We start from the raw sequence: 25536 nt of genomic DNA, 5'->3' as shown, positions 1-25536 counted from the left end.
TTTATCTGATAGAAATATATTTTTCCTTCTGTTAAAATCTTTCTTTCTTGCAGATAGTTGGATGTTAGCATTATGGCACATTTAATTTAATTTCATTCTAAAAATTGTCAAAAAGGCATACCCCTTCAAATCTCTCGCGTACCCAGGGCATGTATTTTAAGCAAGGAGATCCTGGCTGCAGATTAGTCCTGACCAGAGCGGACCACTTGTTCTCGTCCCTTATTTCATCAGTAATCGCTGCCGATTCTCACCAAAACAAGCGGTCGCATTGTTTCCTGCACTGAACAACAGATTTGATTCATGTTCACGTTGTGTGTAAGCTGTTGTGTGATTTATTGCACGTACCTCATGTCACCTCCAACGGTATCACTTAGATAAGTGATGTAATTCACCACTGCCTTCTCCTTCTGCCTTTTCTCATTTTCTTCGAATTTCCTCCAACTTGAAATATTTTCTGCTCTGAAATACCAGAAATTCCAGGCTCTGCTTGGCCACGCTTGGTTGGGACTGTCACCTCCGATACTCAGCAGCTCAGCGTATGCATCAGAAAAATTGTCTTGGTTTTCTGACTTACATTTCTTTATAAATCTGTAAGCAAGCTGTGCAATGCAATGTAACTTCTGCATCTCCTGCAGGATTTTTTTGCAGCAGAACGCTGTGTGGTTTAGGTAAATACAGAATCCAAGACTTCCAACCTGGCTGAGTTAGGCGGCCTCAGGTTTACACAGATTAACGTTAATTACGGGAATAGGAAATAGCAGCCCGGCTACCTCGTAATGAACTAATGATGCTTGTTCCAGCGCTGTTAGTGGTGTGGATGGTGGCTTGCTAGCAAGGTTCTGTGCCGGATGAAATTATGCTTCTGTTGAGAAAGAAAAGCAAGAAATGATTGTGGGCTGCAGGAAGGAGGGAGAATGAGGAGACCGGTGATAAACTGCCTGATACAGGCTGTTGGTAGTTCTCTGAAAATTCTTACTTGGTGTATGCATGTTCAGCCTTAAAGATAAAATAAATATTAGCATCTCTCAGGGACTGAGTTTAAAATTGATGCTGAAAGTATTGTAATCACTCCATAAATCAGGGTTCCCTGTCGGGTAACACTCGATGTGCCTTCTCAAAAATAGCAAAAACTACTGGCCGTTCGAGGGAGACTACCTTCAAAACAGTGGTTTACAGCGGATGCATGAGCTTTGCTCTTCCCCGTTCTCTGGCGAGAGAGGTGAGAAGAGCAAGGAGACGCTCGTAGCGGACGGTGGGCTGAGGGCAGCACGTGCCGGTCTTGCGCAGGGATGTTGCTTACGGCCGTGCTCTGCTCAGCCCTGGAAATTCCTGCTGCGAGCTTGAGGTGACGAGTGTGGCAGGACTTAAAGAATGGGAATTTCTTCGGATAGGTCTTCAATGTATGCCAGATAGTATAAAGGTATATAAAATGTTGTGCTTCAAGCCCAAGGCCAGTGATACCAGTTGATACAAGGGTTGGAAAGAACCCTCAGACCGGCTTCTCTGTGGCTTGTTGTTGATATCGGATGATAGGCAAAATTTGATGTTGGACTAGCTGGATCATTGGCAATATTTTATCTTTGTGCTTAAGTGTTCAGAGACAGGATCACGCCTGTAATTATTTTGCATTGTGAACAGTATGGAATAGCGGGTTTATGCCTTCAGATACTGAAAATAGCCCGGGTGCCCCTGGCCCAAGCGCTGCCGAAGCCCGAGTGGCCGCCTGGAGATGCTGTGAGGCTTCATCAGCGTTCAGACCAGCCTTAGGGACAGACTGAAGTATGAATTCAGGTGGCGTTCCTTCCCTGGTCCCCACTTGATACCCCTTCTAAGCCTGCTTCAGTTACTGTTGTGGTTTTGCTGCTATTCTTAGTTTCACTGGGAGGTGTGCTTATCTCCCCTCACTTCGGTTTGTCAGGGGCATTGACAGAAAGTAGAGCTTTTTGTTGGTTTTATGAATGTGCTTCCACTTTTATCAATGGAAAGCTAATGATTTGGTTAGCTTTTTTATATCCAGCATCAAATTTTTTAGCACAGTATTACAGTCAAACAGAGCATGTTAAATTATTCTAAAGAGCTGTCTGGTTTCAGTTCATGCCAGGCTAGGCAAACATGGCGAATAGCTTAGGTTATTCTAGAAGAACAAGTTCTGATGTAGGATTTCCCTTCCTGGGTTAAAAATAGTCTTAACAAATCAACCTGAGTTTACAAGATGCGGGCAGAGAGGATATCTGGTTTAGTCCTCAATTCTTGATAACAAGTAAAAATGTACACGTTGATCGAGTTGCATTCGGTGCCAGATAAAACGCTCAGCTAGTCTGTATTTGGGCCAAGCAGGAGACATTTTATTTAGCCTTTTCTGGAGAGGAGAAAGCAGAGAAGGGTTGTATTTCTGCTTAAACTGAGATTTGTTATATTTGTAGATACTTTTGTCTTACGAGCCTTGAACAAAAAGGCTTTATTTGATGGTGGTTTTTATGGTGAAGCAGCTCCTTCTGGCTGGCGATGGATGAACAAGAGCGAGCTCGTGCCTCTCTGTAGCATTTCTGGCAAAGAGAGTGTTTAACATGGTCTGGTTTTGTTTCTAAGGTTGTTTACGTTTTAAGAGGGACACTAAAGATGGTCATTGCCTTATTGCTTAATCTATTTCTCGTAATGGATTTTCAGTTGATGACTCTAATCCCTCTGAGAATTATGGAGCTGTTTCATTGACTGATGTTTTGGTTCAGCTTAGCCTGCTGAATATCCCTTGCAGGGGATCTGGAAAATGAGCGCCCGGCCTCGCGCACGAGCGCGTTGGAATGCAGCTGCAAGTCCCCTTCCATTTTGAAGCACGTAAATGATCCAGCCTGGCTCGGTGACTGGGAGCAAGGCAGGTGAAATACAGACCCCAGAAAACGGGAGCTAATACCTTACCAAGCGGGATAGGTAGGAGATGAGAGGATTTAAGTGATACAGTCTCAAGTACCCCCTGAAATGCTCATTTAACTAGTCAATAAAGGGAGAAAAAGTAAACCAAGACATAACATTCTTTACGAATCTTCCAGATGCACAGTGTACAATTACCGTTATCCTTTCTCTTCACTTCAGCTTTTGCTTAAAGCAGAAAATAGATTTTTTGCAGCAGCAGAAAATAGAAGTATTTGCTGTTAAGATGAGGCTAAGGTATGTGGTACTGGGGTCTTCACCTGTTCCTTTTGAGGTGGAGAATGGATTTTTGTGATGCTTATTCTTGAATAAGTTGCCACGTGATATCTGAGAAATACATGCACGTAGGCTTTTATTCCGAGCTCCATGAATTATAAAACAATGCAGGAACATGGTTTAACTTTAAAAAGATACTCACAGATATGTTTCTATAAGTACTTTTTCCTAATTTTACTACTTCAGGGAAGGAAACATGAACAGTGAAGCTTTTCAGATTTAGTGCCTGTTTTTTTTCACACACAGTAACAGCTTTCACAAGAGAGCTGTTGCAGCAAAACCGATGGCGCGGGGATCTGAAAGACTGAAGGTCTGTGTTTGCTCTCCCCTTGGCTTCCAGCTCAGCGTCACCTCACACGAGCTGTAACCCTGATGGTTTTGTTTCTGTACTTGCAGAGGAGGAGCAATAATGCTACCGTTGTAAGGGTTTTAATAGGACGTAGATGTCATAGGGATGCTTTTGTGTGGCTTTCCTTCAGCAAATGGAGTTCTGGGAATGCAGGAAGGAAGAGAGAACACACTAGAAAAAAATTAGATCAATTATAAATGCATTATGCACTTGCGTTCTGAATACGATGTGTAAATCTGCGTGTTGTCCTCTGCCTCAAAAAGATTGTAATAGAATTAGAATTAGAAGTATGATAAATAAAGGCATCGTATTAGAAAAGCTCATATGAGGAATGGCCAAATAAACTAAGACTCTCTAGCATTAGAGAGAGGGGACTTGGAGGGGGAGATGGTTATGATTACTGTCTATAAAGTCATGAATGACGTGAAAATTGTGAACAAGAGAAGACTGTTCAGCTTTGCCAGTATAAGAATATGGGTCATCAAGCGAAAATAGCAGCAGCAGATGAAAGCAAATGATAGAGTGACTTGTGAGCTGTAAAACATCTTGTGCCAGGAATTTGTGAAATTGAGATATTTTATTATATTATGTTACCATGAGGCTAATCAAATATTGGAGGAGAAGCGCCAAGATGTGGAATCTCCATCCTTGGAGATGCTCAGAATATGACTGAAAAACCCCTGAGCAATCTGATATAATTTGAGTCAGGGAGTGGGCTAAATGGTCTCCAGACATCCCTTCCAACTTGTGTTGTTCAGCTGTTCTGATGTTAAACGATTACATAGGCTAAAAAGCTGTTGGACAAGTGGGTCGTCTCTAAACTGCAAGTCGCAAGATGGTGAGAGAGAGAATTTTTTTTGGAGGAGAGTGGGGCGGTTTTTTTCTCCTTATGATTAGGAAAAACTATAGATAGTTATTCATAATCAGACTTGGCTTCAGGAACACGTATGATTAATTGCGTACAATGTGGGCATCCTCCACTACGTAGCTGTAATACAGAATCACTTAGACTGGAACAGAGCTCTGGAGGTCTGCGGTTTAAGCCCCAACTCAAAACCACGTGTAAGTAGATCAGGTTGCTCCATGGCCGTGCGTGTCGCTTCCAGGTCTTGAATGTCTCCAAGGATGGAGATCTCGCAGTCTCTGGGCTTCTTCCAGTGTATGGCCTCCCTCACATTAAAGTTTTTCCTTATATTTGGAAAGTACACTGGCGATGGCTCTAAGCAACCTGATCTACTGGGGCCTGCTTTGAGTGATGGGTAGGACTGGTGACCTCAAGGTCCCGTCCAACCTTTCGTTGCCCTGTGATCCTGTGTTGCTTGACTGCTTTGTTATATCCATGTGGGCAGACTGCTGGATTCCCACAGTAACCCTGTGCAACAGGTATAATTGTGTTTCAAGTAACAAGTTCAAGGTGAAAGTCATGAAGCTCTGTCTTCACTCTCAACACGTGGGTTTGCAGTTGTCCTTTTTTCATTAGCCTAGTACAGCTCTACGGAGTGGGGTGGCAGTTCATGTCTACCCTTCTTGACCCCGTTGCTCTGCCGCTTCATTCGGAAGCGTGACGGTGAGCGTCGCCTCTGCTGTCCTTTCCTATTGCCCGGCTCTTCTTTTCAAACAGACTTCAGCAGCTTTTGCCCCTACTTGTTGCTGATTTTGAGGAAGAGCCCCCCTTAGCATCTGCAAAATTCCATCAAAAGACTGAATTTGGTTTATCTTGTTCCTTAGTATGTTGAAAAAGATGCCCGTGGTTTTCAGACAGCAGAGCTTAAAATCAACCAAACTCCATCGCCATAATTTTTTTTTCTATTATTCATTTGGAAGGAAGTTCCGTACATCCTTGTGATATGAAGGGAAAAATGCTCTTGTGTTCTGACCTCCTTCTGATGAGAGAATGTCTCCCTAGAGAAAAGATAACCGGAGGAGAAACTGCCATCAGAATCTTGTGGTTTAGTGATGGCAGTTTGCTGTGGATGCGGTGGAATGGGCTGGGTTTGAAAGACTAATTGTAAGATATGTTTGAAGGCTCCTTGGAAAGCTTTCTCTTGAGTTGTGTCGGTGCTGTATAGGAAACTTTGGAGAGAGACTCACTGTTGAAAAAGGGAAGGTTTTTTTTTTAAAGAAATAATAGCCAGTCTGTGTTGAGACTTGGAGGACAGCTTTGGTCTTTCATACGGTTGATAAGGTAGCTGTTCTACAGTCTCTTCTTTTTGGGGGAAAAAAGATACAATTTTTAAAACCACTGCATCATCTACTCCATTTGCTTTATAACGCATTACATTTCTGATAGTAACTCATCTGCTGCTAGTAACCACCGAGAGAATGGCGGCATGTACAGAAGTAAGAGGTTAAGGGTACAATATGTTAAGAGTCTCCTCTGACACCAAGGTCAATAACTTGTTACGAGTGGCTGCTAATACCTAGAAATGAGGATGAATTGCCTTTCAGGAGATGGTGCCTCCACGGCTGCATGGATGGCCCCCACATGCCTCCGCTTCTGCGTCACAGTATTTAAACTTGGCTGTTGGAGGCAGAATTAGAAATTTCCTTATTGATGTTTTTTTTTTTTATGTCTCACCCTGCTAATAAGAGACAAACATATGAGTTATGTTATCCATAATGTCCATAATTTTTAAGATCTATAGTAAGAGTATTGTCTCCTTTTATAGCAAGGAGCTTACAGTTTTTTTGAGTGTCAGTTTTGGTGCAGATCATCTCATTTTGACTGTTTATTCTGAAAAATCACCGCTGCTCATTTGTTAGGAGTCTTGTTCCCTCTGACTTCAGTTTTGTCTGAACACCATGTGGTCTTGTTTGCTGGGTCCTTCATCCAGTAATGGCCAATACCTGTCTTCTGGTGACAAATTTCTTTTTAAAAACATGCTTTTGAACTTGTTGGCCTTCGTGTGCCTCTGCCAAATGTAGTTTCAGTGCTACGCTGAAGAGATGGTGTGGATGCAGCCTGGGGAGCACTAGGAGATGGGCCACTTGTCATGGCCAACTTGTCATGGCCAGCATGAGGAGTCACATGAGGCTTCAGCTAGCAAGAGGGTTCAAACTACAGGATGGGGGTTTTTCAATGAATTATAACGTCGCTGAACTTGAGCAGATGTTTGTATGAGACGGCACTTGTCTGATACCCACCGGTGTCAAACTCCTGCAGCAGATGAGAGCGAAACCTCGTCAAGGAAAACATTGCGATTATCTTTGATATGCGGGGTAGTTGTTGTTAGATTTTTCTGGGAACTGGCCTGTTTTGTCTAAAATCAGCTAGAGGCAGATAGGCACTATGAACTTGAAGTAGCTGAAGCGCGGTGTCCACGTGAGAAGCGGCGGGCCACCCCGCGGCATCCCTCCTCCACAGCGCACGGCAGGAATCCCGACCGCCCCTCCTTCCGCTGGCTGGGACGTGTCTGAAGGACGCTTGGTATCGCTGTTGACGGAGACATAAGCACGGCTTATCAAGCTTGCCCCTTCGTAACTGATGTCTGCAAAACCTCAGACAAAATTCTGGAGCTTGTGGGTTTAGTTGTTACTGTGGAGTCATTTGTTTTCTGTGGTGCGCCTCGGCGTGAATGTCTCTTCCCGTGTCGCTCCTAGACGCTGCGAAGTGGTGGTGCCCTGCAATACTGGGAACTGACCCGCATAAAAAGTTTTGATTTCCGCTGTTAAAAAGAGAGTTAGTGAGTAAGAAATGGTGAGCTGGGGAGCTGGGGATGAGGACGGATGTACAAACCAGCACGACGCAGCTTGCCGTTGCAGCGAGTAGCAGAGGGAGAAAGTACCCCTGATCGCAGGGTTGTTACGCCTTTGAGGTTATCGGTGGAAGACGCCAGAGTGGAACGTCCTTCCCTCTCTCCTTCAAGCTCCCTTTCCCCCAGGAGTAATTCAGTTCTGGGTGCTGACTCAGCTGAGCTGAATTTTCTCCGTCAGCAAACAGCGCGAGGAGCAGGAGCTGCGGTGGAAGGAGGAGAGCGGCAACCCCTGCTCGAGCTCCAACAAAAAGTCTTTGACGCCTCTTTCAGAGGTTTATCACCGTGCTTGGGGGAACAAGCAAGCCGAAAAGTTTCTTAAGTAATTCTTGCAGACTAATGAACAAATTTGATTAACATTTGGCAGCTTTTCCTAACATTCCCTGTAACTAGGAAATCTTCCCAGGCAGTTCTCTGTACGGCGGAGGGTGCCCTCATAATTGAACGATGAATGAAAGCAAAGGGTTGTGACACAAACTGAGGCAGCGCAAAACAAAAGGGATCCTTCTGTAATCCCTTGGGGTTGTGTACCCGCTGTGTCGGAGGCCACGAGAGATGGAACCTGGATTATGGTCCCGTGCCCCTGCTTTCCTGGGTTTATCATTATCGTTATTATTTGTAGATGCAAGTTGCTTAAGCTGTATGTGCGCTATCCTGCAGTGTAGCTCCGTCGGCTTGGTGATGCTACATTGCTGGTTTACATTTAAAAAAAGAAAAAAAGCTGTTAGTTTTGTACAACCTTAATGTACGCTCTGGTAATTTTGTGTGTTGGAATTATTCACTCCAAATTTCCTGAGCTACTGCTCATATTTAATTACGTAGCATGAAATTCATATTGTTGTTTAGTTCAGAAGCATGGAAGCTGCTGGAGTTTAAATCCTGAAACTTTGGACGTCGAGGTTTTTTGAGGAGCCCCATTAGGCTCCCTGAGCAGACGAATTCAAGTTGCTGCGTGGATGCTGTGATACCGTCATCGAGCAAGAGGTTTAATGTGGCTGCTGAATTAGCTGAAATAATAACGACGGGCAGTACACGAAGGGCAACTGCCAACGGGTGGGAAGATTCTGATCTCTCCCTGATGTCAGAGAGATCTGAGACTGGTAGGATTCAAAATAAAGCCATGCCCAGGCGTGCGGCCCCGGGAGCCGAGAGCAGTGACTGGAGAGAAGGTTGCTACTCAGAAACGGGAGCCCTCGACAGCAATTGCTTTTTCTGGTAGTGCTGTAGATAAAACCGACAAATTAAATGAGGGAGTATATAAAAGTTTATTGAAACGCAGTGGAGAAAACTAGTATAGAGAAGCCAATACAGATTGGCTACTGAAAAATGGGCTTTCTAGGTGAACGTGAATGATTCTTAAGAATTTTGCATTAAAAACAGGGTCCAGCTTGTACATTTTGGTGTTGGTTTTTCTTCACAAGTCTTTTTTTGTATGCCTAGGATGCTAAACCCAGTGCTGCAAAACATTTCCTATTATTGGGAAACTAAATGGCTAGGAAGAGGCTAATGCAATGCAAGGAAAAAAAAAGCTGCTAAACTTGTCCTGGAGTCCGGAAAAATAAGTATCAACAACAAAACCATCCTGCTGTTGAGCATCACCGGGGCAGGCGGAAGGCACAAGTTTATTCTGCTTGTTTCAACAGTGGCGTTTGCACCAGAAGTGAACTGTCCTTTGAGACTGAGAAGCCAGAAAACGTCAACAGAAATAGTAATTTTCAGAAGACATGGAAAACAACCATTATACTGCTGGAGTTGTTACGCTATTTTCTGGGGGTCCTTAGCATGCGCCGCAGCACTACAAGCCGTTGCGTTGTTATAAGAAGAAACGTCCAGCACAGATAGGCTTTATTTTAATCCCGATGACAGAGGGAATTGCATACATTTGTGATGGGCGGTTTGCACCGTGTCCTTCACAGAATTCAAATGGCACAGCAATTGCGGTGGAAGGTGGCTCACAGCAGCGCGGTTGTACAGCGATGCCGCTGAGAACTGGGGGCTTAGAGGCTGTTGACGGGGAAGGTGCCTCTGGTGCGTCTCGCGGCGCGAAGCAGCGTGGCAGCCCCGCCGCAGGGTTTGTAAGATTTGGGGAGGAAATTTGGTGAAGCTGCTACCGCAGCCCTGTTTTGCTCTATTGCTTGCTTCGGAGGGCAGTAGTGCTGCGGGCGGCTGGGCCGTGCCTTAGAGACCGGCTCTTGAAAGGCGACGCAGGGGTTGTGGCTGCTGCGCTGCTGCGAGGGAAGAGCGCGTGTCCGCCGTCCCTCGCGGTGGCGGCGACAAATCCGAACGATCACAGCGAAACGCCGGCGACCCGTGTAGCTGAACCCAAGCGTCGCGCTGTGAAACGCCGCGTACGGCAGCGTGACACGGCGGTTCCCGCGCTGGCCGGGGTCCGTATGATCCACGCGCGTCAAAACGAGACGTCCGTGTTTCCGCTTTCCGGTGCGACCTTTCCCGTTGGCAGCCCGGCTCCCGCTCGCGGCGAGCCGCGGCGCACGGGTGCGGGCGGAAGGGAGGTCGAGAGCAGGGAGCCGTAGCGACAGGGATAGCGTGAAACCAGCGCCCTCCTTCAGCAAGTCCTAGTGTAAAACCGGGAAGGGGTCAGAACGGCACCAGGAACGTTCCAAGCCTTTGTTTTAACAACGTGGAAGATGGGAAGGTTTGCTATTTCAGTTAAACCAGGGGTCTCCTTCAGCGGCTGCCTGTCCTTTCCCACTGACGGAATAATGAGAAATTGGATGCTAATGGCGTCTGGGTGAACCCGCCCTGTTACAGAGAAAATCTTTCTCCCTGTAGGTATTCTGGTTTGGGAGAAATTTTCCAGGAATAACCAACCTGTAACTGTCTCAGTTCTGTCTCCTCCTGCTACTGTGTTGAATAATAGTAAACTAAAAACAATTATATGTGTTAAAAAAAAACCCCAAACCTCAAACTTAAGATGACTTCCCCCCCCCCCCTTTTTTTTTTTTTTTTTACCCCAGCAAAACCAGAAGAGACCAAACCAGTTGAAGCTGTGACAGGGAACGATATCACAGCACCTCCCAACAAAGAGCTTCCTCCCAGCCCCGAGAAGAAGACAAAGGTAGGCCTCGTTTCACGATCGGCGTCTTCGCTTCTGTCGTTTTTAATTTGCCGGCTCTTCTGCTTCTTAAGCCGTGGCAACACAAGTTCTGTTTTCTGAGCTGCCATTTGTGGACCGTTTTACTGGAGCAAAGACACTCGGTTATGAAGTTGCAAACAAACAACTCGGCCTGTAGCAGCGTGACTGAAAGTGGGTTTAATAAATTCGTGGCAAACTTTATTTGAATTCGTTCCCTGGTTGGTATCGGTGGTGTGGAAGTAGTAAACACGCACGGTAACGCTTCTGCTACACTGATGCTCTCCTAGTTGTTTACAATGCATTTATTTGCATTACAGTTAGCAGAGATTTTGCTCAGGATCTGATACCCTCTTATTTTAGGGCTGTTTATGAAATATGAGCGAGACCCGCTTTCAGAAGCATGCGGCATTCAGCAAAACCCAAACCCAAATTCTCAGAGCAGCGGTAAGGGCAAGGGGTTCTCGGTCCCCTTGAAGGCAGCGGACGTGTGACCGCCTGAGCGGCTCAGATGAGGGTTTAGAGCTTGCAATCCGTTGTGCGCATGTGGTTGGAACGCAGAGTCCTGTGTACCGCACGCAGGACTGGATGCCAGGAACACCCCGTTACTGATCCCAGCTTTGCCAGCAATTCCTCCTGTTGCTTTAGATGTCGCTGGAATAAATGCTGCTCGCTGTGAATTGAATGGCAAAGCTCCACCGGGCTGCGAAGGCGGCCCGCTTCGGCTGCTTCATTTTGGTCTTTTGTTATGCTCAGAAAACAGAAAGCTAATTTTTTTGTTGTTTCATTTAAAATATCACTTTTATGTTCTTGCAGCTCAGTGTTTTGGTTTACAATGCGCTATTTTTTGTTGGTTTTTTTTTTGTTTGTTTTATACTGGATTTTGCTTTTTGAAAAAACATAAAGCCTGCCGCATCCACATCATCTACAAAGCCTGCAGCAGCGAAAGCCAGGCCCCTGTCCGCTACCAGCCCCAGGCGGCCAGCCGCTGCCACGCCTGGCCCAAACAAAAAACCCACGAGCCCCACTGCAGGTCCTACTTCAGCCACTACTACTAAACGCCCAGCCACCAGCACTACACGTCCCTCCACCTTAACTCCAAAAGAGACTAAACCAAAGGTAAGAAACAATTTGCTTGTGTCTGGGAGCTCCAGTAACTTATTTACACGTTAACTTACCAGCTGCCTTACCCGAGAGTCAAAACGTAATCCTAGCGCTAATCCTGGGAGGGTGAGATCAGGAGCGTGACTCGCTGTGCTATGGGAGCTGCACAGTTGTTGGTATCAGCTTCCATTAACCCACTTACGGCTTCAGATCCCAAGCGTTTAATTGTGTCCTCGCAGAGGAGAAAATGGAACTTGCCTGTATTATTGCGATTTTCCCTCTGGACTGTCATGAAGCACACAAGATAATTCTTTATTTCTTTCCGTTACTAAAGTAGGAGGGTTTTTTAAATATAGATACACTACAAACATAGGATAACTCTTAAATCCAGACGAGAGCATGGAAAACTGAACGGAGAGCTCCGACACCAATATTGAGGGGAAAAAACTCAGTTTGAACAGTTCAGTATTTCCCACTGATTGTCTCTTCATTATGTCTGGCCGTTATAAAAACGGTACAAAGATAACTGGTAAAACACTTACGTGCTTGGGAAGTATTGGAGATCTCTAATTCTCCAGTAAGAGAAGATTTGGGGACAGTTCTTAGCGTTGCATTGTAAAGTTGAGGTAGGGCATCCACATGTAATGTTAAGAACTGGAAGCGTCCCTTGAATCTTTCCTACGTTAACTTGTGATAAGATATAGTAGAAGAATTCAGATTTGAAAGGGAATGTTAAAATCTATTCCAGAAGCTTTCTGTTGATGTTTAAATGCTAGCAAATCTACTATACATTTAAGCTTAAATAACTGCATTTGAGTGTCTTTTAAAACTAACTGAACAAAAATAACGGAGTATGAAAGCACAGACGTAAATCTGTACTTTTTTTTCTGTGAACCACTGTCTTCAGTTTTAAGTTTTGCAGGATTCTGAATCCCCTTTTGATGAAATCAAAATCTCATCTCATTTGTTTCCATGCATTAACTCAGTATTTTAACGCTTAAGAGATCAGTCAGTTTACAAACAAGTGATTTACCAGGGACAGACATGAAATAGTCCTCCAAGAGAGGAACGAACCACAGACACCTAATTCGTATCTTCACAGTGTTTTAATAAATGCCTTCTTAGCTTAGGAAGCATTTCTGCTCCTGAAGGGGTGAAATCTCTCCCGGAAGTATTGCTAGTGGACTGGTGATTTCCATCTTGTTCAGAAATCAAAACGTCGTTCACATTTGTAAACAGATCTGAACGAATTCTGGTACTCAGCAGGGTCTGTGCTCTGTGTCCTGCACTGAATATAGTCAGTCGCTTCTGCATGCCTTAATGCAGAAGGTTAAAGATATAACTATCATGTTTCAGCGGTGCCTAGCTTATGTGTTGAAGAATTTAAACAAGTTCAGCCTGTCTGTTGGCAAACGCTTTGAGGGGGCTGTCGGTGAAATACCGGCTTTAACGTAGCCTGTGCATTTTCAGGTTGCAGATGCGAAGACCACAGATAAGCGGACCTCACTTTCAAAGCCTCCATCATCTGCCACTCCTAGAACTACCGCCAGGACCACCACTGCTAGTCCCAGGACAACGGCGGCATCGCCAGTCACTGCAGCCGCTGGTGTGAAAAATACTGCTACTTCTCCACCGAAGAGGCCAACATGTAAGTACTCTCTTGTTTTTCTTCAGGAGATCTCTCCTCCTATCCAGCTGCAAGTTTCTGTTCGAATACACCGTTGGTTCACAGTAAGATATCTCTCTCTCACGTGTTCCAGTACTGCTGACCCCTTTTTTTTTCCGGTGTTTAGGTCATCCTGCGATCTCATCGGTTTATTAAAATTAGTCTCCTAGTAAACAAACTTGCGATCTCCAGGTTCAAAAGAAAAAAAAAACCTTTGAAAGGTGGTTGCTTAGAAGCCGCAGCTGCTGTTAACCAGTAATTCTGGGAGGTGTAAACTGGCCTGCCTGTCAGCTTCAAGTCAACTCCTGACTTAGTGATAGCTGACATCTCAACTCCTTTAATACAACGCAAGACAAGAACCTGTGCCAAGGCACAGAGACCGTAGGTCAGACTTTTTTTTTTCTCTCCAGGGCTTCCTCTTCCAAAAACAATTCTGAGTGACCTTCAAGGCCAACTTGGATCAGCTCTGTGTGATTCAGGGTTAGCACAGTTACTGAAGATGCTTGATTTAAGAAAAAGGATGCCGTCACCGCTGTATTTTGCCATAGTAATCGTTAGAATAAACACTAAGACCAATTTAAAACTTGGGAAAAGCAAATCTCCAGAACAGGACTTGAAGCGCTCAAACTAGAGCATCTGAAAAACAAAAAAGGTGGAACAGAAGTGGAGGGTTTTTACTAACGCAGGAAGAATTTGGAGCTGAAATCACATCAGCTTTATCAGAAAACTCTATCCCACTCCTACTGTTGCCAAAGAGGCAACTTCCCATGAGTTTAACACAGTCAGCATGAAACACTAGCAGCATATTAGCATCTTAAAAACACTGTTTTCACTCCTTTTAATGGAGCTTGAGAGATTTAACATCAAATAAAAAAACAGTTAAATGTTCTCAAGTCTTTTCAAATGACTAGACCTCATGGGCAGAATTTGCCAATAAACATGTAAAACTAATAATACGTATGGGTTGCTTTGTTCTATGAGTCCCAAAGCATGAACTCATAACCCGCCCTTCCCAAAAGAGCAGTAATGTTTTAACCATGTTGAAATATATTAGGCTAGATATACATTGCATACTTTATGCTCTAGGGGAAAATATAATTAATCAAGCATAGAGGAAGGGTTGCACTTTCCAAGAGCCACGTATCTTAACTGGTCCTGTGGACATCCTTGTAAACTTCATTTTGTGTGGTCTTTTATGCAAACTGTAGCCCAGAATGCTTAATACGTTTTAATGAGTTCAGTTAATTTCTCCTTCCAAATTTGAGACACAAACAAAGAAGCGTTTTATGATGACATTTGAAAAGAGATGGAGTCAATGATGCAGAGATGCAGGAAGGCTGTTCCAAGTGGCAAGATGTACAGAGGAAGAGGCTTCCGCACCGGCGAGGGTGGTGGGACATTGCCAAAGTACAGTGAGAGCTGGGTGGGCGAGGGAGAGATGAGGTCAGCTGGAGAAGCTCCATCAGGAGTGAAAGCTGGTTTGTCTGGATCTGGAAATGCACAGAGTCGTGGTGAATGGTAAAAGGAAAGAGTCCTGTTTTGGAAGAGGAGAGAGCAAGGGTGTGACAGAGGATGAACAGTGTTGTGGGGCCTGGCGGGGAATGGCAGCGAGCCAAGCACGAACAGTTCGGCTCAGGTGGAGCACGGTGATGCCAGATGCATAGATGTAGGTGGTGGAGACCTGGATCTCTTCTGATCACAGTTTAGTTTCTCATTACGTAGCGTTGAGCCAGGTAATAACTTTTTGGCTAAAGATGGTATTTCGGAAGGACATCTGCTCTTGCTTTTCACGTGTCAAAAGATAGACACTCGCTTCCTTGTGGTTTGCTCAAGTGTTTGGTCATTCTCGCTGTTCAAGAATGTGTGTATAGTGACTTGTTTTGAAATTACATGGTTTCGCTTTTTCAGGTATTAAGTGTCAGTCACTCTCTCTGCTAAATGAGAGCCATAGGTTATGGGGTGCCTGGTTTTTTGTTTTTTAGTATTTTGCTTGTTTGTTTTGTTTTAGTTTTTTCCCCTCCCTGTGAAAATGACTTTTATGTTTGTGCGAGACCACCTCTATCTCTTTCAGATCAGAAAAAGATCAAAGTCTTTGACATTCATTCTAGACCATTTTCCCAGTAGGTTTATCGTTCTCCATGTTTGCAACATTGCATGCTATAACAGACAAAACTCTTCTGGCATTTGGCTCCCCGCTGACATGAGCAGAAATAACATATCTTTATATATAAAAGTAACATATTAGTCCTCTTGCCTTTACATAAAACTAAGTCTGTTCTGTCCATGCAGTGTTCCCAACTAAAACTGTGGTCTCAAGGAATGGGGTTAGGTTGGTTTGACAGGACCTTTTTTGAAGTGTTTAGTATTAATTATATATCTATTCTTTAGGCCTTATTAAATTATCCAGATGTGTTTCATCTCATTAGCTAGTATCTTATCTGTGGTGTTTAACTGGATGCTCTTTGCAAAGTCAGGGTGGAATGATCCAGACTAACTTGGCCTATAGCTATCTGCTGCTTTCGCATGCTCTTTTCTCTGCTGGTATCCCATACAGTACCCTGCCAGCTACTTGAGCGTATCTAAAAATCTAAGACTGTTAATGGAAATTAAATACTAGAAGATGGGGATTTTCATAATTTCAAACTTAGATTTTTTTCAATGTATTGTTTGTTTTTAATGTTGCCTTTCTTTGGCTATTGAAATGAAGCAGATGTTAGCCCAAGTTGTTCATCACTGATAAGGAAATTGTAGCTTTTTTACCAAGAGGTCCTTAAAATAAGGTTCTGTTTATCTTTTTCAGTCCATGATTTTTGCCTTGATCAACTTTGTGTATGATTTTCTTCTGCTTTGAGAAATATAGATGCGTTCCTGGTTTAGACTGTCCTCTGTCTATGTGGAATGTAATGAAGTCATGATCACTGGTGTTTGCCCGAAGGTTTTATACAATTTTATACAATTATAATAGGGGACAAAGCATGTGCAAGAAAATTGGCATGAGTTAGAACTGATCTAGCAATGAGACCAAAGTTATAGATGGATAAATGTGGGTTTGCTTTTGCTATTTAGTAAAGAAAGGAGCTGTGTTTTGGGGTTTGTTTAGTTTTTTAAGAAATGAAATAGGGATGGGATTAAAACAATCTTAGTGAGTGCTGTCAGATTCAGAAAGTTATTTTAAGAAAAAACAAAATGCAAACCATACCCCAGGTGTGTTGCATCATTGAATGATGATCCTTTTGCTGGAAGACCTGGGTGGGCTTTGCTGTTATGAGGAGGACCTCAGTCAGGTGCTCAGAGTAGTTAATTCTTGAGATGTTTTCTTTGAAGCAGCATGTTAGAAACGGGGACTGTGGGTAAAGAGAACTGTCGGCATGTGAGGAGTTGCGGAGAGCCCCTGACCCAGGGGAAGCTGTGCCGGGATCCCAGGCTTCTCACCTGTGCAGACTGGCTCCCACTCTGAAATACTAATCAGCGTGCTTTGTATTGGGCAGCTATCAAGACCGATGCGAAGCCTGCGGATGCCAAGAAGACCCCTGCAAAGTCACCGTCAGGTAACTTTGTTCAGTTTCCATCTACATCAGATCCTTCTTGTTCGGGGCTCTGTTTGTTAAGCGGACCACTTACATCTTCAGGACTCTGAGGATGTTTGTGTAAATGCCATCTGACACCCATCTTTTCCCCCCCTTCCCTTCAATTATCACTGTGATAACTGTAGCAGACTTGAGCCGCCCTAAGAGTGCTACTGGAAATGCGGTAAAAAGTAGCACCACCACTCCTACCACCACCTCCAGCGCACCTACTTTACCTGGAGTAGCTACCAGTCGTCCCAAACCCAAGCCTGCTGCAACCAAACCCACCGCAACCTCAACCGCAACAGCAGATGCTAAAAAAACAACTGCTAAGGCTCCGACTAAACCCAGCACTGTTTCCAAGCCACCTCGCCCGACCAGCAGTGTTTCTGCTCCAGATCTGAAAAATGTACGTTCCAAAATTGGATCAACAGATAATATTAAACATCAGCCTGGTGGAGGAAAGGTAAGTTTCTTCAAACTTGATAACGATATGTGCTTTGGAACAGTAGCTCTTAAGCATTATGGGTGCTCTTTGCTAATTTTGGTGGCTGTGTCCTCACTGCTCTTCTCATTTATGCTCTGCAGAGCTCCTCTCTGGGTCTTGGTTTATGCACAAGGCATTAACAAGGCAGTGATAGTAGTGTACAGAAGGAATCCGCCTTAAGAGCCTTCATGGTGTTTACTGGCATACGTACAGGAATTCAGAACTCTTGTGGTTCTGTTTTTCTGTTGTATGTCCTGACATAGCAACTAGTTGGTACTGAAAGCTCAAAATCTTGTCTATGTTCCAAAACTTTGCCTTTGAGTAGAGGAATTGTCTGCTGAATGGTACAGAAGGTAGAATAATGCATTACGATGCAGGAAATCTGGATTCAGGAGCAAGTTCCACAGCACCTTTCCCAGGTCTAGGAACAAGGACTCTGTTCAACTTGTCAGGCCTAAAACTGAAATGAAACGGGTCTACATACGCTGGTCTTTGGATAAATTTATGGTGGCCACAAGAAAAGAGGGTAGTGTTGAATGACCTGTAGGGAAAAGCATATACATAGATATAACTTGAGGTTCTCAATCAGTGATGGTCTTAAATTGCACTTTGACTGTGACTGTCTACCATGAAAATGATAAAGGTTTAGGGATATACCTGTAGCCCTCTTCTGAGGGTTTAAATAATTTTGTGGATATGCATAATCATATATCGTGGATATTGTCTAACGGATACACTCATCTTTGCCTGACCAAATGTGTTAGCAGCTTGCCCGTAGTCAGAGCGCTTTAATTTCCACAAAGTGGAACAAATTTGCCCACTTATCTTTGCTGCAGGTCTGCAGTAATGAATAACTCGGCACATAACTTTAATCTGGTGCCAAGAGAGCACGTTTCGTGCTGGGAGCCTTCCTCTCCTCTTAGGCACGTTAGTCAAGGGCATTCTTGGGCTGTGTTGTGTGTCGCAGACAGCATCGATACAGCGTGGATTATTCGTCAGCGCTGAGAGTATCTTAGTTGTACAGTACCGTAGTACAGTCCTCGGAGCTTAGAGGTCTAGAGGACAGAGACTTCCACTCCCAAAACGGAGCTTCTGGGAATGACAAGCCACGTCTGCTGAAAAAGCTTTGAAGCAAGCAGGAGGGTGACCCTCTCATACACTGTATGTTGTAGCTTGAAACCAGGGAGGAGTTCAGAAAGCCGCCTGCCGTCTGGTCAAAAAGAGCACGTAAGACCGATCTGTTACCTTAAACTGTGCCAGGGTTCTGAGGATTGCAGAGGTTTTTAGCTTACAGGGTTATTGTGTTGGTTTAAGGGAATCTACTTTTACGTTTAATTGTACTGTCCTTTATTTTCTAAATATTTTCATAGAGGTGTTAAATCCTGAAAATTGTCCTTTTCATTAGCCTTATTTACGCTGGGATGTCTTTAGAGTGTGAGAATGCCTGAGGAGTGCCAGGGTTTTTTTGTTTAACATTCTGTTGCTGTTAGGTTAATGAAATACGGGATTTATGCTGACCCCAAAAAAATGCAAGCTCTGCTGCACTTACCTGGATCTAGATTAGCAGAAGAATGGATATTCTCAAGTAGCTGTTGATTTATTTTTTTCTAAAAACCTGTAAATTTTCTTTCTGTTTTCTAAGCTGGATTAGCTAGGTCCACCTGCATTTGAGTAATTAAAAACTAAATCAGCTTGTGATCTCAAGGCCTGAGTCAAATCGGTGTGTGGGTGCAAAACCAGATCTGGAAGCACCGCGTATCTGTATCCCATAGAGCTCTTCCAGCTCGAAGGCAGAGAAAATCAGCCAGTGTTTGCCTCGAAGATCTGTATAATGTCCTCCATGTGAGGGAGGTGGTCCTGCGCTGCTGTCGGGTTACTGAAAGACCGGGTTTAATTTTTTTGGCAGAATATAACACACTGGGGTCACCTGGAGACCTGCCACCGTGACCGTTGGGGAAATGATGAGATACTGGTGAAGGGCACCTCTGAGCTTCATGAGAAACGGAGAACTTAACTGTTGTTTGTGACCCCAGGGTGCCCGTTTCGTCCCGCGTCTGCGTGATGTCGCTTCCCCTCCACCCCTTAGCTCCGCTGTTCCTAGGCGTGGGGTGGTACTTCGCCTGGGAATTACAGCGTGTGAGAAGTTCTCTCGGGACCTCTGTGCCACTAGGTTTATCTGGGTAGCTCGTGTTCCCGTACCCTCCTGCCCACGCTTTTGCTTTTGCTGGTTGAAATCATCCATTTGTCTCCATCTAGGGGAAAATGGAGAAAAAGCCAGAATCAGCTGCTGCTGCACGAAAGTCTGAACCCAATGCGGTCCCTAAAATGGCTACTACTAAAACAACCGTATCAAAAGAGAGTGCCCCAAAACAGCCCAATGGGAAAGTGAGTTTATTTCAGACTTTTCTCTGTGGGAGATGAAGGAAAACGTTTCCATTTTGAGTCACTTTCCCTTCTCTCGAACTCTTCTGCTTTCTCCTGTCAGTGTCACTGTTCCTTGCACAGACACTTTTCCAACTCTGTCTTGTAAACTCCGAGACGGTCTCAGTTACGCACTTCAGAGATGGCTGCTGTAGGTCTCTGTTCCACGCCTGCTGTAAATGTAAACGTTTTCAGAGCGAGTCCTCCGTTTCCAGCTTTTAGGTCGACAGGTCTACCTTTGAGTCAGGGCTTTCCCTTAGGACCGGCTCCACACACAGCGCTAGTTCGTAACCGGGAAGAGAGCGCTTCCGTTCAGCGCTGCTTGTTTTAAAATTGCGGAACATTAAGGATTTAATATCGTTCCTGCAATATTCCTGACCCAGTGGTGTCAAAACTCTGTAAGTCCGTGCCCTGGGCCGCCGCCGTCTGGCGGGTCTCCCCGCGGCGGTCGTGGCGCGGCGGCTCAGCACGAGCGGATGGGGAGCGAGGCGGCAGCGCCTGCAGCGCCGGCTTAATTCCGGGATTGTCTGGCAGAGCCCGTTAACGAACGGACAGGCTTCGTACCTCTGGAGAAGCCAGGAAACAGCTTCGCGCTTCCGTGGCGCGAGTCCGTTCTCGGGGCTGCTGTTGCACTGAATCCAGTCTTTCTGAACCGGCTACGGAGCTTTTGGAAACCTGCTGAAGTGAGAACGTTCTGGTGATTCCTTTTGTGCTTCAAATTTATCGCCTCTTTCGAGAAAGTACTCTAGATGCAGCTTCTGCCGTGTTTTGTGCTGTGTTAAATAACTCCCAGGCTAAGCACGTGCCATAACTAACCTTTGTAAACACGGGCTGTTACTCTGAGTCGGTACCTGGGCCGGGCGTAACTCCCTGCCTGTTGTGAGAAAGTCCGAGTCAGTTTAGCTGAAAGGAGAAACAATTCATTTAACGTAAGACTCGTCCGACAAAATTTAACTGGAGGCTTGACAACCCTCCTCGGAAGGGTTGTTCCTCAGACCGGGCTTTACGCCCGGAGGTTCTGACGGACCGAGCCTGGCGCCAGTCCAGGCAAACGGGAACGAAGTGCAGACGCGGAGCAGTTCGCAGCCTCGCCGGGCACGGCGGCCCCGCGGCTCTGACCCGCCGAGGGAGGAGGCGGCTCGCCCCGCTCCGGGGCAGCTCTCACCAGCGCGCTCCCGGGGAGCTTCGCGGGGGACGTAGAGAACCGGCCCTTCTGGCAGGCGCCCGCGCGGCGGTGCTAACCCGTAGAGTGCGCGGAGAAGCCGTCTTCGCGGTAGCGCTTACGCTTTCGCACTAACACTGTCTGTGCAGCCTCTTGTTTCGTTCACTTTTTTCTCACTCTCCTCCTCAGTTGCTTTCACACCTAATACTAAAGTTGGATTGAGTTTAACACAGCTCCTTGTTTATCCACCGTGTTAGAGCATCCACTCCAGCCTGCCGTATGACAACGCTAACCAGTCCTCTTCCCTTGTGTTGTTTTCCATTCTGTAACGTTCCAGGTCCAGATAGTCTCCAAAAAAGCGAACTACAGCCATGTTCAGTCCAAGTGTGGTTCCAAGGACAATATTAAGCATGTCCCTGGAGGTGGGAATGTAAGTATGGGCTCTGGGCAAGCTGTCTTTCTACTAACTCCTTCTCTTGTACTATGTTTTTATGTGTCAGTCTTACGAACGCTGTGTTTCGGGCAGAAGGGTGTGGCAGAGTTTCAGGGCTTCTGGAAATCATGTAGGCTGGAGAATTTATTTCTTTTTTTCCCCCGTGGAACGCTAGGTTGAACGTGTGTGTGTTGTTTCATAGTACTACAAATACACCCGACCTATTTCTCGCATGGTTTACGTGGAATTCGTGACCGAATGCAGGATGTGAACACTGTTGACCCCAGGTGTTACTTCACCAGGGATTCCCTCTGCAGTCAGTGGAGGCACCTCGTCAGTCCTCTGACCTATTTTAGATGTCTGATTTTTTTTTTTGTTGTTATTAAATTAATTGTGCTCTAGAAGTGCCTGTTACTCTTCACTGCCTAATAGAGCAAGCCCGAGTCAGATTAATTTCACTTCTTGTTTCATAAGAAGGGCGACTTCGAAAAAGGAGGAGGAAAAGACTCTGGGACTTAATCTTTGAGCTGCGATTAACTTCTAAATTTAAAGGCTACTGGTATCTCTGGCAGCAGAGTTGAGCTTATTAAAATAGAAGGCTAATCTTGTAGCGTCTGTGTACTTGGAGTATTATATCCTGAAAGTGTCTGGCAAAAAAACCAAGTTAACTATCTGGATACTAAAGCTTTTGAAAACGCGACTGTAGTTTGGCAGGCTTGCTTCCTCGTGGCCAAATCTGTACGAGCTTAATACATCTGTACTAGGCTGTTTGTACGAGGGGTAGTTTGCAGAAATACAAAGATTGGATGGTTTCAAAAAGGTACTGAAGTACTTACGCCCAGGAAGTCTTTCTTGTGACGCTTCCTCCGTGCGCGAGCGCCAGCTCCAGTGAAGCTCCCTGCATCCTCGCTTTGTGTGCTGTTCGAGGTGAAATACGCCATTTCTGGGGCCCGACTTACTGCTGCTGCGTAGTCAGTGTCTTCTCTCCCATGTCTGGTTCAGCGGATACAAGCGCTACGTAGGCCTACGGTGCGAACTGCTGTGGCCACTTTTCTTGGGAAATACGTGTATTTGATTAGCTGGCTGAACCTTTACTCTGCATGACCAATTCTTCCTTAAATCTTCGCAAACGCCAACCAAATCTGGGTTCTTAACACGCTCGTTCCCCGCAGGTTGGTTGCCAAGACGGTAAGATGGTGAAGCCGCACGTGCGGTGTTCACTTAACTAAGCTTGGCTCCCCACGGAAAGTCTCTGCCGCCCTCCTTGCCTTCCAGTTCGTGCATCCTCCCCAGCGGTGGGATTTGCCATTGTTATTTGATCTTCCCGTGACTCGCCCAACGCTTACAGGAGCGCGTGCGTGCGTGTACGGAGCTTCATGTAGAAATGCTCATGCAGGAGAATTCTCTGCGCCACAGAAAGAAAACCCGATGTTGACACCATGGTATCAATTAGATGCCCTCATAATACTTTTTTTTTTAATTATGCGTATTTCTGTTCCTGCCGCATATTTCATCTGGTTTTGTCACCCAAGTTTGGAACAGACTGTTTATACACGGCCAGGGTTTTGTGGCCGAAGTCCCTCTGGCTCTACTGTTAAAGAGCAGCTGTTGTAACTTAGCTGTTGTGCACTCAAAGGAGCTGTATATTATAAGCCGCTTTAATTTTGCCACTCTTACCTTGTATAGCCTTCTAGTGGCCAGTGAGTCTCACAGATACTTCTCCTTTTTTTGAGGCCAGCAGAAACGTGCTTTAAATGTAGGGGACACTTTTCTTACTTGACTAACTACGTTAGTGAGACGTCCTTTCTCACAGTGAATCACCAGACCTGTCCTTTCCTCGTTACTGCCCTGTCCTGGGGACATTCCCAACTCTAGGGGACACGTGTGTGCCTGCTTTCTCTTTCTCTTCTTCCACACCCTCCTTTTACCGCTACACTTTTTCTCCTTGCTCAACTACTTAAGCTTTTGCTTTGAGAATGAAGTGCTGCTTATGTCCAGGTCCCGAATGCCCCCAAACCAGCTTCAGGCATCCCCAGCTGCCCAACGCCCCCAAACCCAGCACTGCCTGTCGATGTGAGCAGCTGAGGTCTGGCTTCCTATAAAAGCATTTCCTTTTAATCGGTTTTAGATCTGCGCACTCCCTTTGGGGCACTGTAATATTTGTGTCCTCTTCCAAGATGTTTTCTTGTTCAAACAGTTACGATGATCGGTTCTGATAGAAGACGTGCGTCCGTTTGACTCCTGAACCACACTGCTGATGGGGATGCCTGGAAAGCCCGTTGCTCTAGTTATGGCTTCAGTTAAAGCTCGTAGGAATCCTGTGGACTAGAGCTGTGGTTAGCAGCAAATTACGATTCAGCTTTAGGGTTGCTCTGGTAGAAGTGATGGACACCCTCCCTAAGTGGGGTGGTTCTAGCTGGTACACTCCGGGAACCCATTTTGCTTTCTGTACATGGAGATAATTTCCTCTCCCCTCCAAGATACCCAAGATGACACGTTGAAAAGCAGTAGATGATGTTCCTACTCACGTTGTTTGCCAAAAATACCTAGACACAACCATAGTTAGATTTCCTGGGTAAAAGCTTCTGTTGTGCTTTAGTATTTTCCCCCTCTCTTTTCAAAGAAAGCAACAGTAAAGAGGTAGATTTTACAAAACGCGGGTAGCCTACATGTTGTTGAAGATTTAACAAGGCGATTTGGAATGTACCTGTGTTTCTCTACCCTTTGGCTTGACCTCCTTAGATGGGTTGGAAATGGTCAGAGAGAGAAAATCTTAAAAGGAATGGCTTCCCGTCTGAGCCTCTGCATCAAGCCTTCAGACCCGAAGTTTATTTCTGGCACCTGAGTCTGAATATTTGGCTCTACAAATGCAAGCCCAAGCCTTTAAATGTGTCTCCCATGCAAACTCAAAACAACTAATGTTAGAAATCTTCCCAGCAATACACCTCCACTTAGGTGTAATGGTGAACTCATGAGGAGTCGTAACTGGGTATGTCTACCCCAGCTGATAACAGACGTTACTATTTCAAAGTGCATTCTGTGAAATAAATTTAGTTTTATTCCAATTCCAAGCAAACGAGTATTCATTATAAAAGCAGTAGTATCTTTACTAGCAACCCCCAAGAAAATTAAATTCAGTAGCCACGATCTCACCTTTTTGGAGTGTCTGGTGTCACCGAGTCAGGGTGCAGGAACATGGAACAGCGTAGCAGGAGGCTGAACTCTGCTCTTCTGCTAATTCTGAGCGAACAAGACGTCAGGGCTTTGACTCATCCCTCTTCACAAGTATTAGAAGGAGTCATGCTTCCTCAGAAAGATGTATGGCAAATTACCATCATAATTCTCAATAAGCTTTTCAAGTAACTTCTAAGTGAGCAAATTCTTGTCACATTCAAAAAGAAAGATTTTCATTTTCTCTGCGAGATGATCTATAGCAGAACTTTCTGTGCATGAAGGTGGCAGCTGGTGGTTGCTGACACAATTGGGAGAGGTGATCCTCTTAACCAAAAACCCCAGATTTTTCCCAGGGAAAATTATAATGTCAACTTAGTAGGGGGTTACACCCGGTGACCAGAAGTTCCTTCCAGTATAAATTACCTTACGTTCGTATGAAACGAAACAACCCCAAGTAGTTAGACAAGAAGTTAATTCCGGAATAGAGGAATTTTTCATCCACCTGGAGCTGCAGGAGGAATTTTAAAGGTGTCAGAAATGGGGGTCTGTACAATGCACTTGGTCCCAGTGTCAGAGATGAAACATTTTTTCGAGCAAAAAATATAAAACTTGTGACATTTTGATTCCACCTTTCTCCTACCCCAGAGAAGACACTTCTCCCCAAATTCAAACTGATGTCCACAAACACCGTGCTAGAATATTTGGCTCATTGACTCGGAAGAAGGTCATTTACTGAGTCATTAATATCTCATGATTTCATGACTGCATCACCAACCACTTTTTTTGTTGAAGATTTTGTATATCAAGTCACTGGTAGAGCAAGGTTAAAGGGAATAATACGGGGGAACAGCATCCCCGCTCCCAGGGTTTTGTCTCGGAGAAGGGTAGCTTCTTCAAGCAGTTGGTTCCATCTGGGCACAAGGATCCTTTCTGGTGTCCTGTTCTGGGAGGGAGGACTGCGGCGAGGAGGCTGCAAACAAAGCCCGACGGCCAGAGGTGGGTCAGGCTGCTCACTGAAGGTGGTAGAGGGGAGAAGTTGGGGGCTGAGTAGAACCGTGAGATGACATCCGTCCTGGTGACCGCCTGGACCTGCCCGGGTAACGGCCTGTGTTTTCAGAGGCAGA

General features: G+C 45.2%; 1 protein-coding gene across 1 annotated transcript in view; it reads left to right on the top strand.

Moving 5' to 3' along the window:
• Positions 1-25536, top strand: part of MAP4 (microtubule associated protein 4) — a gene marked incomplete at its 3' end in the record, with an annotated part of 113465 nt that overhangs the window by 82388 nt on the left and 5541 nt on the right. The window contains exons 11-17 of the mRNA XM_081996535.1: positions 10284-10384; positions 11306-11518; positions 12974-13151; positions 16658-16717; positions 16882-17201; positions 19479-19607; positions 21143-21235. Coding sequence (XP_081852661.1) covers positions 10284-10384; positions 11306-11518; positions 12974-13151; positions 16658-16717; positions 16882-17201; positions 19479-19607; positions 21143-21235 — 1094 coding nt within the window. The remainder of the gene's footprint in view (positions 1-10283; positions 10385-11305; positions 11519-12973; positions 13152-16657; positions 16718-16881; positions 17202-19478; positions 19608-21142; positions 21236-25536) is intronic.

The sequence above is a fragment of the Phaethon aethereus genome, assembly GCF_964289735.1.
Source record: "Phaethon aethereus genome assembly, chromosome: 2".
Lineage (NCBI taxonomy): Eukaryota > Metazoa > Chordata > Aves > Phaethontiformes > Phaethontidae > Phaethon > Phaethon aethereus.
The sequence above is the reverse complement of the archived record's forward strand: the minus strand, read 5'-3'. Positions and strand labels throughout refer to the sequence as shown.